Source organism: Dromaius novaehollandiae, chromosome 2 (assembly GCF_036370855.1).
Source record: "Dromaius novaehollandiae isolate bDroNov1 chromosome 2, bDroNov1.hap1, whole genome shotgun sequence".
In the NCBI taxonomy this organism is placed as follows: domain Eukaryota; kingdom Metazoa; phylum Chordata; class Aves; order Casuariiformes; family Dromaiidae; genus Dromaius; species Dromaius novaehollandiae.
In genome coordinates this window covers 99,994,446-100,009,705 of record NC_088099.1, presented here as the reverse complement: position 1 = coordinate 100,009,705, position 15,260 = coordinate 99,994,446, and the positions used below count along the sequence as shown (strand labels likewise).

Sequence of the window (15,260 nt, the reverse complement as noted above, 5' to 3'; positions counted from 1 at the left end):
GCCTGTAGAGAGGTCACACAGATATCAGATTGAAGACATATTTGTCACTGTATGTGGATGGTAGAGATTTCCATTAAGCCTTTAAGCTGTATTTGCCACAGATCTTTAGTTCTCAGTCCTGGCTGCCTGTATTTTTGCCTATGTGCTGTCTTACCTCTCCCTAACAAGTGCTATAGCTTAATTATAATGTGTAATGAATGAATCCATTAGATGTCTTGCTGGTCATGAAGATTTTTCTGTCCTCATTTCTTTTCAAAAAGGAATGACAGACTGCTGCTTTCCTAAATACAGCAAGAGAAGCAACCCTGACTTCCGTTGTGGTGTTTCTTGTAGTTTATTTATTTGTTTTTCTTTCCCAACAGCTCTGGTTTACATGCAGGTGACAGTGTTACAAAAACAGGACCTGGAGGCCTTCCAGACATGAGACAAGTGCCAACTGTTGTGATCGAATGTGATGACAATAAAGAAAATGTGCCTCATGAACCCGACTATGAAGATTCTTCCTGCCTTTACACAAGACAGGAAGCAGAAGAGGAGGAAGATGAAGATGAGGATAACTCGTTATTTACAAGTAAGACTCATTCAATTCTTCCCTTTCATTTATTTAATTTTTCCTCTGAACTCTGAATGCAAAAGGAAGACACAAAGCCTGTGGATTTTCTTTCTTGACCATGCTTTTGCATCTCTCAAGGTTTGATTACCTGGGTACACTTGGTAAATTAATCAAAAATAACCAGCAATATGAATTTAAAGTGATTTTCCTAATCCACATCAATCCCTATGTGGGTGGCTCTCATACAGATGACAAATGCCATTTATTTGACTTCCAAACACAGTTGACTTTTGGATTTACTTTCCTGAGTGTCCCTGGTGTAGACAAGTCCTTCCTTTGCCTTAAATCAGGATCAACTCAGTAGAGTTGAAATAGGTGCTGATGATAGAGAATCAGACCTTTTATATGTAGTAAGTATTAAATCATGTCAGAAGCATAAGCTTACACATGCTTTGAAATGGGTCATGGTCAGTGGAAGAAACCCTTAAATGTTGTCGTCTTTTTCTCTCTCTTTTTTTTTTCTTTTTTTTTAAGCTGGATTTTCAAAAGCACTCAGCACTGGCTTGTATTGCCACTGAAGACAGGGAGATCTTACCTATGATTTCAGTGGGATCAAAATTAAACCAGCACTCAGCAACTTTGAAACGACAGCTTCAAATGCTGTAGTCAAAGTACAAGGACTTCCTCAGATTTTTACTCCAACCTTCCTTAAATGCTACCCCAATTTATACTGATAAAGATTTGCCAGGGTAAAGAATAGAGAAAATAGCCTTGAAATTTCTGTGCAAGAAAAAAATTAATAAAAAGAGGAAGATAATTTTATTTGTATTCTTAATAGCACACCTAGTGGGAAGACACCATGTGTTTAAAATAGCCTGTAGTGTGCAATTTAGATTACAATGACAGAGAGAATTATGCAGATGAAATCAAGTGAGATCAATATATAGGCACACAATTCTGCTCAGGACTGCTGTCCATTCTGCTACTTCTTACTTTATAAATGCCCTGAGCATACAGGTGAGAGTAAGTTGGTCTGTGCTTAGATACTAGGGTTTTGTTCTTTTCTGATATTGTTCTACTTAATTTTTTATCCATAATCCTGGAACTCCTGACTTAATCTTATTCAACTAAGTATGAATTTGATTTTTCCATATAGTGTTTTTACGTGAGCATAACTCCATTTATTTTTCTGGAGTCACTTCTGGCTTACACCATTGTCACTCAAAATGAGAATCAGATTTGTAGACCCTGTGCTAACTATCTGAGGAACAATTACTCTGTGCAGTTTGAACTCAGCTCTGTACTGGCTTACACTTTATAGTGGTGCCTTCATCAACATAAAATGTGTGTAAAACTCTACTGCTGGATCATATGTCATTTTATTCTAGCTTGATGTGGTCCATCGTAGTGGCAAATTGGGCTCAGATGTGAAGAGAAGAGGTTAATTGATAGCCCTTTTGCAATTAGAGTCTGCAGGGACCTCTGGCCCCTTCTGACCTCTCTGAGAAAACCCATTTCCTGCCTTGTTGTGGCATCTTAGAACTCTCTCATGAAGGCAAGATACCCTACTCTGTGTACAACACTGCTCATCAGCCTGCAGGTCTAGGAGAAGTTTCAGGCCCTTGGATTTCTTTTCTTCTGAAAGCTGGGAAGCGGTACAATCAACCATTTTAAAATGCACAAAGACAGGTTTCTAAAACAATCAACGGGCATATTCCATTGCCTCAGAATCTTCCCTTTCCCTACAAGTGAAATTAGGCAGTCTTTGCTCCTAAACTAAGGAGCAGAGCAGAATAGCAGTATCTTGCATTCTCCTACTGAAGCCCAAAACCTCTCATGGGTTTGTGTCTCTCTCTGCTTGTTCCTCTCTACCGTGCCCAAACTGCTGTGAATGCAGGCCAAGAAAAGCAAGCATGAGCCATGAAAGGCCACTGGTTTTCACACTGTATTTGCCACAGTCACTGCCTAAGAAGCAGTGTCGATTAATGTACATAGAGATCTATGCTGCTTCCTCATACAGATTTTTGGTTCCTTTTAATGCTAGCTTGGGTATCTTGATGTTACATTGCAAGAGAGAGAGGCCCCTCTCTTTCCATGTGTAGTAGGCTCTGCTACCCACTCATATTCTACAGCTGAATTATTCATCCCACTATAGGGTACAGAAACACCATGCTAGAGAAAACTACAGATACTAGTAGTGATAATGAAACAAGCCCTTCTTCTCCAGTCCTTCCTATGAAGCAATTTTTTAATTTCTTTATCTTGTATACAACATTCAGCCTTTCCTTGTTATGATAGGAATTGAGGCTTATTGAACAACTGAAGTTAACTGTCCTGCAGTTCATACCAGTGTAAGCGAGAGCCTGGTATCCTCCCCTGGCCAGTACTGCTTTACTGGCCACATGCTGTAGTGAAATGATGACACCTCCTTTGGCAGAGCCTCTCCTCTCTCCCACAGGTTCCCTGGCAATGAAAGTCTGCAGGAAGGACTCTTTAGCAATCAAACTGAGCAACAGGCCGTCCAAACGAGAGCTGGAGGAAAAGAACATCCTCCCCATGCAGACTGACGAAGAGAGACTCGAACTCAGGCAGCAGATTGGGACAAAGTTAACAAGGTAAGAGAGAAACATTTTCCTAACTCTCGCTGTTCAAAATATGTGGTGGGGCACAGCTGTAGCTTTTATCCTTGGCCTGTGGAGGTTTAAGATGAGTTCATTCACAAGGTTCAGTTTAGGAAAAGCCATGGAAAAAAAAGAAAATAAAACTGTAGACATTACTTCTGCTCCAATATGATTTCCTGTACAGAGGCTTCTTTTCATTTTCCTGGAGTATCTTATGAGATCTTTAGTTATGTGAATACCAGAATGAATTACGTGGATTTAATTGTTTCCAGTGCACCCTTGGGAAAAGTTCAGCTTTGATAATATTTTGGATTGTAGTTGTCGGTGTGCTATTTGACAGGCCATTGTCTTGGCCAAAGGACAGAGGAGTAACTTTCCCTCCTGACTGTGTCTCCATTAAGTGAAGTGGCTGAGCCTTTCTCTGTTCCAAAATACTCATGTCCTTCAGGACCTGTTTTTGGTGAGTCAAGCTTGGGCCAATTCCCCCTGCCTAGACTCTTACCTCTTCATAACAACGTAACCTGCCAACTGTTCTGTTTTTCTCCATTGCATGGGGTATAGAGGGGTGGCTATTAAACATGGAAGATTTCTGTCGAGAATTAGTAAACTGAGGGCATGTGGTAGTGTTTCTCTGTAATTTCTGTAGTCAATTTAACACTGTTATGTTATCAACTCAGTGGGGCTGGTAGAGCTGATGAATGCTTTTAGTTGCCTTCCAGTGTGACTGTGAGAGGACCACGAGGAGCAGACCAGTCAGTCACTGGGGAGTTGGGTTTTCTTCTGATGTAGGAGTGGGGGTTGGAGGGCAGTAATGCTACCATGCTGTGCAGACAGGAAGAATAGGAGCTAATGATAAATACCTCATTCATTATTTTATCTACTTCTGTCATGGCCTGTCTCAGTTATCTTCTTTTCGGCATAAATTAACCACATCTTTCCAAACCATCTTTGAAGGTCTTTCCTTGTACCTAACCATGTTTATTCTTCTCCAAAACCTGTCTAATTCTGCAGTGTTCTTGCTGAGAGGGCCTGAGCAGTTATGCCCAGAGGATGCTAGATGGTGCTGCACTGTTGATGGTACCATAGTTGTTATTCTTCAACCCGCTCTTCATTCAGCCTAAGAGCTTGTTAGGCTGCAGCTGGTCATGGAGCTCAGGGTCCCAAAGAGCAATGCATGACAGCAGGGTCCCATACCTGACCTTGTATGATTAATTTTGAGCCTTTTCAAGTGTGTGAGGAGCTGAATTTTTGTCCCTCGGTGTATCCTATTGTGCACTGCTTGATCTTGCAATGACATTGAACCGTGTTTCCACTGTGCTGCCCATTTGCCCAAATTAACTCAGTCTTTCAGAGGTTTTACAGCTCTGTCTGATGAAGCTAAATAATAGTGTCATTTGCAAACATTGACTCTGCACAGCTCACTCTGTGCCCCAGGTGATTTTTATTATAAATATTTTACATCTCACCTCTCACAAGTATTGCTTTTTTCCCATCAAAGAATTTTTCTTTGGTATGTCTCTTTTTAACAAGGAAAACTAATTTTGACAATACCTAGAACCCTTCCTGTCTAAGCCTCATATTCTCATAATGGTGTTGTTTGTTTTCCCAAGTGCACTTCTCCTGTTATCTATGCTCATTCGCAGTCTGACTAATACTGCTTGATCTTGTCTTCTAATATAGCTAGGAATTAGATAAGGACAATCATGAATGGTTCAAATAATTTGAAAAGAGTATATACTAACTCAAAAAAATAGCTGAGCCACTCCTGCTTCATTCCTCTTCCATACTAGTGTAACATAACTGAAATTAGTAGAGTTTCCTTATGTGGCATAAGATGGTGGCCAATTGGACTTGTAATTACTCATATTTACAGTTTAGTATCTCATCCTTTTAAGTAGTTAAAAGCAATCAAGAAATATGAGGAGAAAACTAATTTCCTCATCTCTAATGTGCAATAAGCCACAGATGTTTCAGCACCAGACAGGAGGTTACGTCTTACATGTCTTGTAAATATGATGTATCAGTGGATACAGACTGATTAATATTATATTGAAATAGTGAGAATATTTCAATTTGGACAGCATTTCTTTACTGTCCAGACTTTATTACTGAGTCTGTCCTTTGCCATTGCTCAGTAATTGTCACAGTGATGCAAATGCCAAGCAAAATTAAAATAGTGAAACATTTATAGTCCATAGAGAAGATGTGAGATGCAGACTATAACTGCAACTGGCAATTTTTGATTTCAGAGGAATTTGTACTGTTCCATCAATGGTCCCCTAAGGTTTAAAATAGCCAGCCGATTAAATCGTGTACACTACTTACAGAAATAAAAAATGCAGAATAAAAACTTTAGTAAATAGTTATTGTTGTCTGTAATGGATCAATTAATTTTCACCAGGAGGATGATTAGGATGCTTCAGTATTTATGCACACTCACAGTATTTAGCTTGAGAGAGCTCGTTAGCTGTAGCATTTGGCAGATCAGAATTTAGGACTATAAAGAGAATGTCATTTTTAAAGAAGCTTATGGACAAGCATACTGAGAGATTGACCATTGACATATTGTTTGGGACCAAGTCTATCCTAGGTATAGTTCCACCAGCCTTATTAGAGTTGCAACAGGAATTAATTTGGCTCAGAACTGTTCATTCATATCCTATTTAAATGTAGCTTGGAACCTCTGAATCTGTGGTTAGTTGCAGAAAATTGTTACAATTTTATTATTGCATCTGCCAGCTGGTGGACAGACTCCAGATAAGACTTAACCAATTAGCCTGTTTCCCAGATTACCATGCTGGGACAATAGTACCCTGACTTATACCACAGCAATTGCAGAGGTAAGGCTGCAGAGAGTATATCTTACAGCAGAATCTGGCCCACTACGCCAGAATATTCAGCCACTTCTGAATATTAGCTTGGCCATGAGCTAAATTAAGACGTTTGTGGCCTTAGTGAATATGAATGTAATGCTTCATTCATGTGTGTCCTATATCAAAGCTCAACAAATGCAGACTCAAGCAGAAATGGAGCTATTTGCCCAAGACCACAAAATATGTCCTGGTAAAGGCAGAAGGAGAGCCCAAGTCACATGAATTCCAGCCACATGAACTGGCCACTGCACCATAGACTATTTCCTGGCAGTCTTCGTGCAGCAGTTGCAGCAACTAACTAGCAGACTTCCTCCTCTAACCAAACCAGAATAGATGACGCCAAAATGTGATACCTACTATGAACCAAGGAGCAAAAATAGTGAATTAAGATGCAGTACTTAGCTTATAACCACATGTGACTTGAGAATAGGAAATGGATGCTACAGGCCAGGTTCTTGGGTAAGGAAAATCCTTATTAATCCATTAATTTCCATTCTGCAATTCTAGGTTTCAACACTAGGTCAGTCTTTCTTTGTAAGGGCATATGTTTTCCTTTTTTGTCTGTGTGCTCAGCTTCTCACAAACTTCTCCTCCTCTGTGTTATCCCTCTGGTGCCTGTGCAGCTTCAGAGCTGCACAAGTGCACTTAGGTCGTATTAAGGTAGAAAGAGGACAACAGAAGGAAAGACAGGATTCTGAAAGTTAATGGGCAGAGGGAAAAGACAGAAGTCTGCTTTCTGCCTTTCTCTCTGGCTATGTCTGATCTGCTAGAGAGCATTGGTCCCTCAGTCCTTCAGATCAGAGTCCCACTGGAGCAGGTAGCTTCTGTGGAGATGCCCAGATTTTGCTTTTGGTGGGTATCAGGGTGAGAGGACATAGGCATATCTGAGTCCTTACAGTGAAGTGAGGACACAGACAGGATCTGAATCTGAGAACTAGGGGGTGCTCCCAGGAACGATGGTAAAGGCACGGCTTGTCGGGAACCCCTGGTGAGGATTGGGGCCAGAAGCCATCATCAATTCGAGGCAGAATTGCATATCTCCCAGATACGGTGTGACTGTCCCCCGGTACTGAGATGAGCACTTCAATGTCAGTCCCTTGCATTTCTTTTTCCTCGGGTTCAATGTCAGTACCTTGCATTTCTTTTTCCTCCGGGAATCATAATGCTGGTCATAAGCCAGACCACATGGACATCCTCAATCAAAGTGTTATATAGTAAACACAAAAGCACTTTAGAGAAAATATGTATTTCTGTATAGCCATACACTACACCAGACCTTTCTGAGGACTTGGCACTCCATTGAACTGAGTAGGCCTGATTTCTCTGCGTGTCTTTCACAAAGTCTCTGCCATTCTTTGAGATATTTGTGTGTCTTTAGACAGTGACGGACCTGCTACACATCCTGTGAGAGAGGCTTTCTAAAGCATTCAAGTCTTCCTGGAGTCTCTTATCTCCTATCTCTACTGAAGATGCTCGTGGGCAATTAGGTACAGGAGTCTTGAAGCTGACAGCTTGACTTCCTGTGAGTTTGAGTGATAGACATCCAGTTATTCTGCTGAATCCTGTGAGTTTGTCACTGTATATGCTCTACTGACTTTAAATCAGTGAATCAGTGGCAAGCTCCTTTGTCAAATATACAGCAGTGCTCTGCGTTGTTTTATTGTATAGTCCCAGATTTATTCACTCTACAATACGTTATAGGGTGCTGTCCCTACAACAGCAAGCAGAAAATCTTGATCTGAAGCAATATATATAATACATTGCAAGTATCACAAGACAGAGGATAGGAAACATGAAAATAGATCACTGAGACTGTGTGCATACACTGTGTGTATGCAACTGGCTGTAAATATGTACACATGAGATATGGACATACACGCTTGCTAGATATGTTTACAATCCCATTGATGCTTTGGAAATGTACAGAGGTGTCTGTGATTTAGAAATGTAGCATAAAAAGTAACATGTCAAATCTTTGTAATGGAACAGGAAATTTGACAGATGGTGGTCACCTACTATCTTGATCTGAAAGGTAATCTACTTTACCCGTTCCCCCAGTCAATACTATGTCTTCCTCAGCTGCACTTGAAAATACTGCCTGGAAACAGAAATCCTATGATGAAATGAACTTGGTGAGTTTCCACAAAAATAAAGAATTGCCAGTGATTTTAAAATACCATGCATCTACTGTGGGATATCTGGACTTGCTCACATCAGGTGCTAGTTATCGGTGTGTGTGAGAGAGTATTCATGAGAAAGAGCATTAGAGTTTGTTTGTAATCAGTAGAAGATGAGAGATGAGGCACAAAAAGAGTAGAAAAGAAAGATAACATTTTCAGACTGACCATGAAGTGGCAGAAATATCACAGTTCCTGAGAAAGAGTCTGCAAGGTTTGTGCAGTAGTTGTTTGGACAGTTGAATGACTTTCTTGACTTGTCTCTGAAGTTTGCTTCCATCTCAAACATAGTGCCAGAGGAAGACAATGCAGTGGTTTCGGTCAGCTGAGCTTTTCAGGTTAACCAACTCAAATAAAGAGCAGCGTGACGAGAGGAGACTTTATCATTGTGTTGATAGAAGGTCTCCTACAGCTGGGTTGTTGGAAAGTTGTGCAAAAGGAATTGCTTTTAAAGATAGAATTTGACAGCTCTTCCAGTCTGGTATGCTAAGCGTTCGCTTATTCCTGTAAAATAGTCCTTCCGTTGTTGAACACACCAGTCACTTGATAGCGTGCTGGCACCATGAGTGGCACTGCCCTGTCCATAGTCAGTGCCACGGTGTTGGCAGACAAAGCAGGTCCTTGGGACCCCTCTTCCCAAGGCCGCACTAGCAGTGCAAACCCACCAACACCCAGCTGCTGCAAGTTTGCCTCCCGGCTGCCGTTTCTCCCATCCACAGGCTTTTTGTTCCAGGCCAAAAAAAAAAAAAAATCTGAACTTTGAGAGAAAGTCAAGTCTTGTCATGTGGGAGAAATGCTACACATCACAGTGACTCACTGCCAGGACCACGCAGACGCTGCTCAGAAACCCAGCGGCTGTGGCCGCACTGGGCGCATGCCTTCCCCAACCGCACCATGAATTATGCAGCGTTTTAAAATGCACACAGGTTCCTTCAGAAGCCAGAAGGGACTGAACAGTCAAAAGAGATCATTTTTACTTACTAAAAAATTCTGCTGTGAAGCTCTTTGAAATGATTAATTATTTAAACAACATTACAATCCCATTGAGAGGAGAGGCTTTATTCATTCAGAGAATGGCAACAAGATGGCCCCTGTCGAACATGACTGAGTCTCTTAATAACTTCTTTATCCAGTTCTGTGGAGAATATTTTATTCCCTCCCCATCTCAGAGTCATTTAGGGATAAAAAGAGTGGACAGACAGTAGGATTAGGCTTTATTCACAGGCCTTAGTTTTGTTGGGTAACATGAAATAATTTCTTCCTAATTACCTCTGACGTCTGCAGTTCTAACATTTATTGTTAACTTTCACTAATGACAGAAAAGCGAGTGCCTGAAGCAAGAGCTCATCCATAACAGCAGCATGTGTGTGGAGCCTGCCTGGGTGTTGGGGATAAATCACACGGAAAATGGGATTGTGGTAAACAAGCTCATCTAAATCCTGGATTAGAGGGGTGGTTCCGACAGTGCTAGATGCCTGAATGGTGGGCTACTGAAAAAAGCTGCAAAGAGCTGAGCCTGGCTTTTAGCAATGATGGTAGCTAGGAAGAATGGCATTTTTTCCCCTTTATTAAGCTTGAGGAAGAAGGCGTACTTTTTTGAGAAACCCCAAGGAAGTTATATAAATTCCCCCTTCCATCAAGAGGAAGGAAGCAAGGAAGCAGGTGATTTTCTACAGGTGACAAATTGAAACCAAGTCATCATTGCACATGCACTTGCACTTGCACATTGCACATCATCTGGGCACAATCGCCAAGAATAGTCTGGGCAGAGTTGCTGTCAATTCTGTGCAGGGAGATGGATAAAATGAACTCTCAAGGCAAGGGCCTGTTTTGTGTGGTTGGTATCCTGATGAGCTCTGTTGCACTGAAAGGAAAGGTGGTCTTGTGGTTAAAACTCTCTGGGAAGGGTGCATCTTCCACAGGCTGTCTGACCTTAGGCACACCACTGAAAGAAACACACACACACACACGCACACTTTCACATATATATTCAGGGTATTTGGGGGTCTCCAGAGTTACATATGCACCTGTGAATTTTTGAAAATTCCACTAGCTGACAAACTGACAGCAAAGTTTGCATGCTTTTGGAAAACCACCCAGATATCAAATTCTCTTTAGACATCTAACTCTGTGTTTCAGTAGAACAAGGATGCTCATTTCTGAACATGGTTTGGACATGTCTCTTTATATCAAGAATTTTAGTAGTAGCATTGTTCCTCACAGACAAAGGCAAGTGCAACATCAGAAATGATGTTTCTGCTATTATTTTGATATATGAGTTTCAACCACTAGCAGTATGGATTCACTTCATCTGACAAATTTGTTATGGTTACGATTTGCGAGGGAAAGTCAATGGAGAAATCCAGGGAGGGAGAGGTGACCTTGGATAACATGACCACCACAAAACACATCACCTCTATATGTTCCCTCGCTTGCTGGAGTAACAGTGTCCTTGATCTGCTATCCAGATGGCCTCTGGCAGTGCAAGCTCCCCTCTGTAGCAGATTCCCAACCTCGGGGTGGAGCGAATGCCCCCTGCCAATGGTGTCCCTCTGCTGTGGCCAGCAGCTGTTCTGCTGTATGTGAAAGCAAAGCCTCACGGAGTGGATATAGTCTGGTTGGCTTGAAGTCTGTTCCCGGGCAGATGTGTCTCCATGGTAGGAGGTGGGGCTCCAGATGTGCTGAGACTGTTTATTTGTATTACCATAAAGGAGGAGACAGGAAGGGAGTGCTCTCAATGGCAGGCACCAGGCAGCGGGAAGTGGGATTTGAGGGCAGGGTCTCCCCAAAGGCAATGGTGTGGCCATCCCTTAGACAGAAAGTGTTTGCCCCATGTTAAAAGTTCTCATTTTGTTCAGAGATGTTGCCAGTCAGTGAAGGTATTTGTTACCCCTCATTGCTCCTGCTGTCTGCTCTTGTGGAAGCAGTGCAAGTCACTCCACTTTTTCATTATAGCATCTGTTTCTCCCATCCTTTCTCTGTAGAAGACAAGCCAGAATATATTATGGGGTTACAATTTCCCCTTCATCCCTCCCCTCTACTTCAGCCCCCTCACTCTCTCATCTGTGTTTGAAGTCTAGCTTATTTTATCAACACAGCAGAGACAAATATATTTTGTCTACCTTATTTTCCTCTGCCATTTCAATGGGGTGTGGTATCCTTCATTTCCTGCCATGAATTGATTGCAGTGTTGCTTTTAGCTGTCAAACCACTGTCAGCTTTTACCTCAGAGGAAGCCACATTTCTGTGCTGGGCAAAGTAACTCTTGATGATATATAGTATGCATAATGTAATACAAGCTTGTGCCAGTAACAATAAAATAGCATATGTCAGTAGTAGAAATAGTCTTATATTTCTCCAGTAAACAAGAGGCCACATGGAGTCCACACAGTGTTGTCTTTTGGATAGAAGGATGGCAATTATTAAAAAAACAGGTGAAACAATCGTAAGGAGGGAAGAAGCTGTTTCAGAGTAATACATACTCTGGCTTTAAAAGAAAATAAAGGTTTTTTTTCTTTCACTGCTTAATGATGACAGATACAGAGCAGCTTCACTAAGAACCAGCTCATAAATTTCCTCCTTGAAAAATCTGACCATAAATCTTCACATTTTGTGTCTGCTGATTGTGGGGAGTTAATCACAAGAACAGCAGTTGTTCAGATTGGATGACCTTGTAATTTCTGTAAAGGAAACAAGTCAGATGGCAGTACAAGTAGATTAAGGAAGCAGACTGGTGGGAGTAAATTTCACTTTATAGGTTAATGATTGTAAAATGGAAAAATTGCTTTTTGAGCAAAGGATTTAACATGTCAGAAGTAACAGTTTCCATTTTTTTCCCCCTCAGTGTATTATGGCATATTTGACAACACATGTGCAGGAGATTAGCATACTGTCAGACACATAAGACTTATTTTTCATTTTGTCTCAAACCATCTTTTAAATATACTGTGCACATATATGTGCACCATGAGTACTTCTGGGAGCATGAGCAGGACTGTTAGAGAAGGAACAATCTAACTTGTGCGCATGGTCATCTATTTATGTCCAGAAACACAAGAATTTCATATGTAGGCTATTGTATGTGAATAAATAGAGGTGACTTTTTGAGCAGTTGGCCCTGTAGTAAATAGGGCTTCATGACCTTGTTTTATGTGGGATTAAATGTGTTTTGAACAGATGCACCAGTACCAAGAAAGCAACTGCATTTACCATTATACCTTATACAATTATATAAGGCTGGAATTTTGCATGTTTTCCCTAAGACATAGTATGAACACCAGGCTCACTTGGAGACAGAGAGAGATATGTTTCATTTGCACACATGCTGAAGAGTTACAACTATGACTTTTAGAGGAAAGCATGGCTGAGAATTATGCTCACGTTTCAGTGTACTGAGATTCAAGAGCACTGCTCAGACCATATGTGGGGATTAAACTAAATTCTTTAGTCTCAGACCTGACCATGTAAAATTACAATTTATGTTAATAACATTAATGAAGAGGAAGTGTTCTTATATGCAGTAGATCACATCAATGTGTTCTTTTAAGTGTGCAGCCTGTGGTATTCATTGCTGGCCTCTCTGATGAATAAATAATCTTCAAAACAGCAAACTACAGGAAGACTACATGTTAACAACACAGTAATTTCAGTAACCCAGCTCTCCACTGACATCACTGAATTCAGGAGGCAGTGACATTGATGATTATTGAGTAATTAATAAAATAAGCATTCAATGTATTGCATTTGCTAAGCAAGCAAGCATCTGTAATGTCGGGCTGGACTATTAATCCTATCAAATATCTTGAGTTTTTCAGCATGCTGGAAGAGTCTTCATGGTTTCCTTGTGTTGCGCTAATCAAGACAGAAACTGTCTTTCTGCCTTCCTGCAATCAACTGTCTTGGTTTAAAAGCTAGCCTTGAAGGTAGGAGCCCTGCTGTCAAACAGCTGAGGCTCCCAAGGGTGCCGGGGACTCCAGAGGGTGCCAGCCCGCTCCCTCAGTGGGGTCCAAGAATACCACCCAGGCCAGGGGCACCTTCCCCCATTCATGCATGGCGCTGGAGTCCACATTTGAGGACCTCTGTCATCAGTGTGGTAGCAGCGGGCAGCTGAGCAGCACCAGCATCCTGCAGGCAGCCAGGCAGCAACCCCGGCAAGGATCGGTTTGTTTGGGGTCAGGCTGATGGCTACGCTCAATGTGCTGCAGCTGCACTGCGATCTCTAAGTGGGGAGCACCTTACCTGACGGGAGCTGGGTGTCTTCTTGGATCTCCTGGTCAGGGCATCCTCCAGCTGCTCCCAGATCTCTCTCTCTGCTCCTTTTGGATGAAGAAGTGGTTGATGTCGCAGAGCTAGAGCAGCCCCAGCAACTCTGTCCCTGCTCTGTTCCTGGTTAACAACTGAATACAAATGTCGGCTGTCCTTCATGCTTGGGTTGGGTCAGAGCCATTCACCCTTTCCTCTTTTAGGCAGCCATATACTCTGAGGTAGAGAGACTTGGGCAATTGCAGTGCTCATAAAGCTATATGTTACTCTACCATCCATCTTGTCTTCCCCATCAGACTAGCAAAGAAAGTCTGATCCTTATACTCTACTGCAGTTAGAAGTACTGCCAACATTTTACACTGAATCACTTAATTTCAGTGAGTGAGGGGGTCCATCACATTTTATAGTGTAACACGACAGCTGAAAAGAGACTCTGCAGCTGTGAGATCTGGTTTTGCCTTCAAAACCCACCACAGTGACTGTGACGCGTTTTTGGGAGGGTACTTTTGTTCCTCTTTCTCCTGACTCTAATTCTTCTCTCCAGAGTCTTTCTTGCCTCTTGTTTCACCTTGTATTTTAGTAGTGCTAGTAGCCAAGCCCCCTGGTTCAAGGTACTGTACAACATTCAGCCACTGCCTGAAGGGCTTTGGAGCAGATATAAAGAGAGCAATGGGGAAATGCATCAGTGAGGGAATAGTAGGCATGACAGCTCACTTGTCTCAGCATACTCCCTGATCGCTGTGCACTTGACTGCCTCAGATCGGATTCTCCCACCTGCCCTTCATTGTGGGGCACTTGCCTTTCTCTGAGCTTTGTGCACTTGTCACTAGATGGATCACAATCTGACATGTCACATTTTAGTAGTTAGGGCCAGTGTTGAAATCGTCAAGATGGAACAATGCTGCCTCACTGTTCAGTGTAAATGTATATCTTAAAAGATGAATTTTACCCATCAGAATTAAGGATCTAGTACCATCTTTATTTTCTTTAATGTTTCTTTTTAATGCTAATCATAGAATTATAGATCAAGACATCAGGAATAATTGACAGAATCCGTGAGTATTACAACATCTCAGGACCTTTTGGAGTGCCTTGGGTTGTTGGCTGAGCTTTGTGTGCCTTTGGCAGTGCAAAGCAACCAAGGTCTGCCCAAGACCTTCCCAAATCCTGATTCCCTTCCCTCCCCTCAGTCTAAGGTTACTGTGAATGTGTCTCATAAAGCTATTCCGATACAATTCCTGGCAGATTTCTGCTTTGAGTTATTGCACAATGGCTGTGCCGACACAGACAGGTCACAAGCTCCAAAAAATGCCGTACTATGACATGTGGTCCCCATGTAAAAGTCCCTAGCTCACTTCAGTTCCAAGAGAGTCTCGGGTTTGCCCTTGAGACTGAAGTCCTGGCGCTCCGCTCCGTGGAAAAAATTACCAAGATTCAAGTTCTAAACGAGACCATCTCCCAGGCAAATTGTATTCACATGGAAATCAACTCCAGATGCCCAGCTTCTATTAACAAACATTTCTCTCAGCCCCTCTCACCTCCCCATTCCCTCAGTCTACCTCTGCCAGGGCAAAAAAGACCCAGTCCCAGCTTCATTTCCAAAGGTTTTTCAGGTTCTTTGCATCCTTTTACAGCTCTTTTCTCCTTTTCTATCCAAAGCAGAACCTTAAAACAGAAAGGTAATCTGCTTGCAAAACATTCTGTCTCTGGGTTGACCTGGAGGCAACAAACAGTGGTTTATTGTTCTTTCTCAGTTTGGGAAACTGGGACCTTG

The 15,260-nt window shown here is 41.9% G+C and overlaps 1 protein-coding gene across 6 annotated transcripts in view; it reads left to right on the top strand.

Annotated features, from left to right (window-relative positions):
* Nucleotides 1-15,260, top strand: part of PHACTR1 (phosphatase and actin regulator 1) — a 316,301-nt gene that overhangs the window by 263,730 nt on the left and 37,311 nt on the right. For all 6 annotated transcript variants that reach the window (XM_064507040.1, XM_064507038.1, XM_064507039.1 and 3 more), the window contains 2 exons: nucleotides 363-571; nucleotides 3,012-3,168. In XM_064507040.1, the coding sequence (XP_064363110.1) occupies nucleotides 363-571; nucleotides 3,012-3,168 (366 nt within the window). The remainder of the gene's footprint in view (nucleotides 1-362; nucleotides 572-3,011; nucleotides 3,169-15,260) is intronic.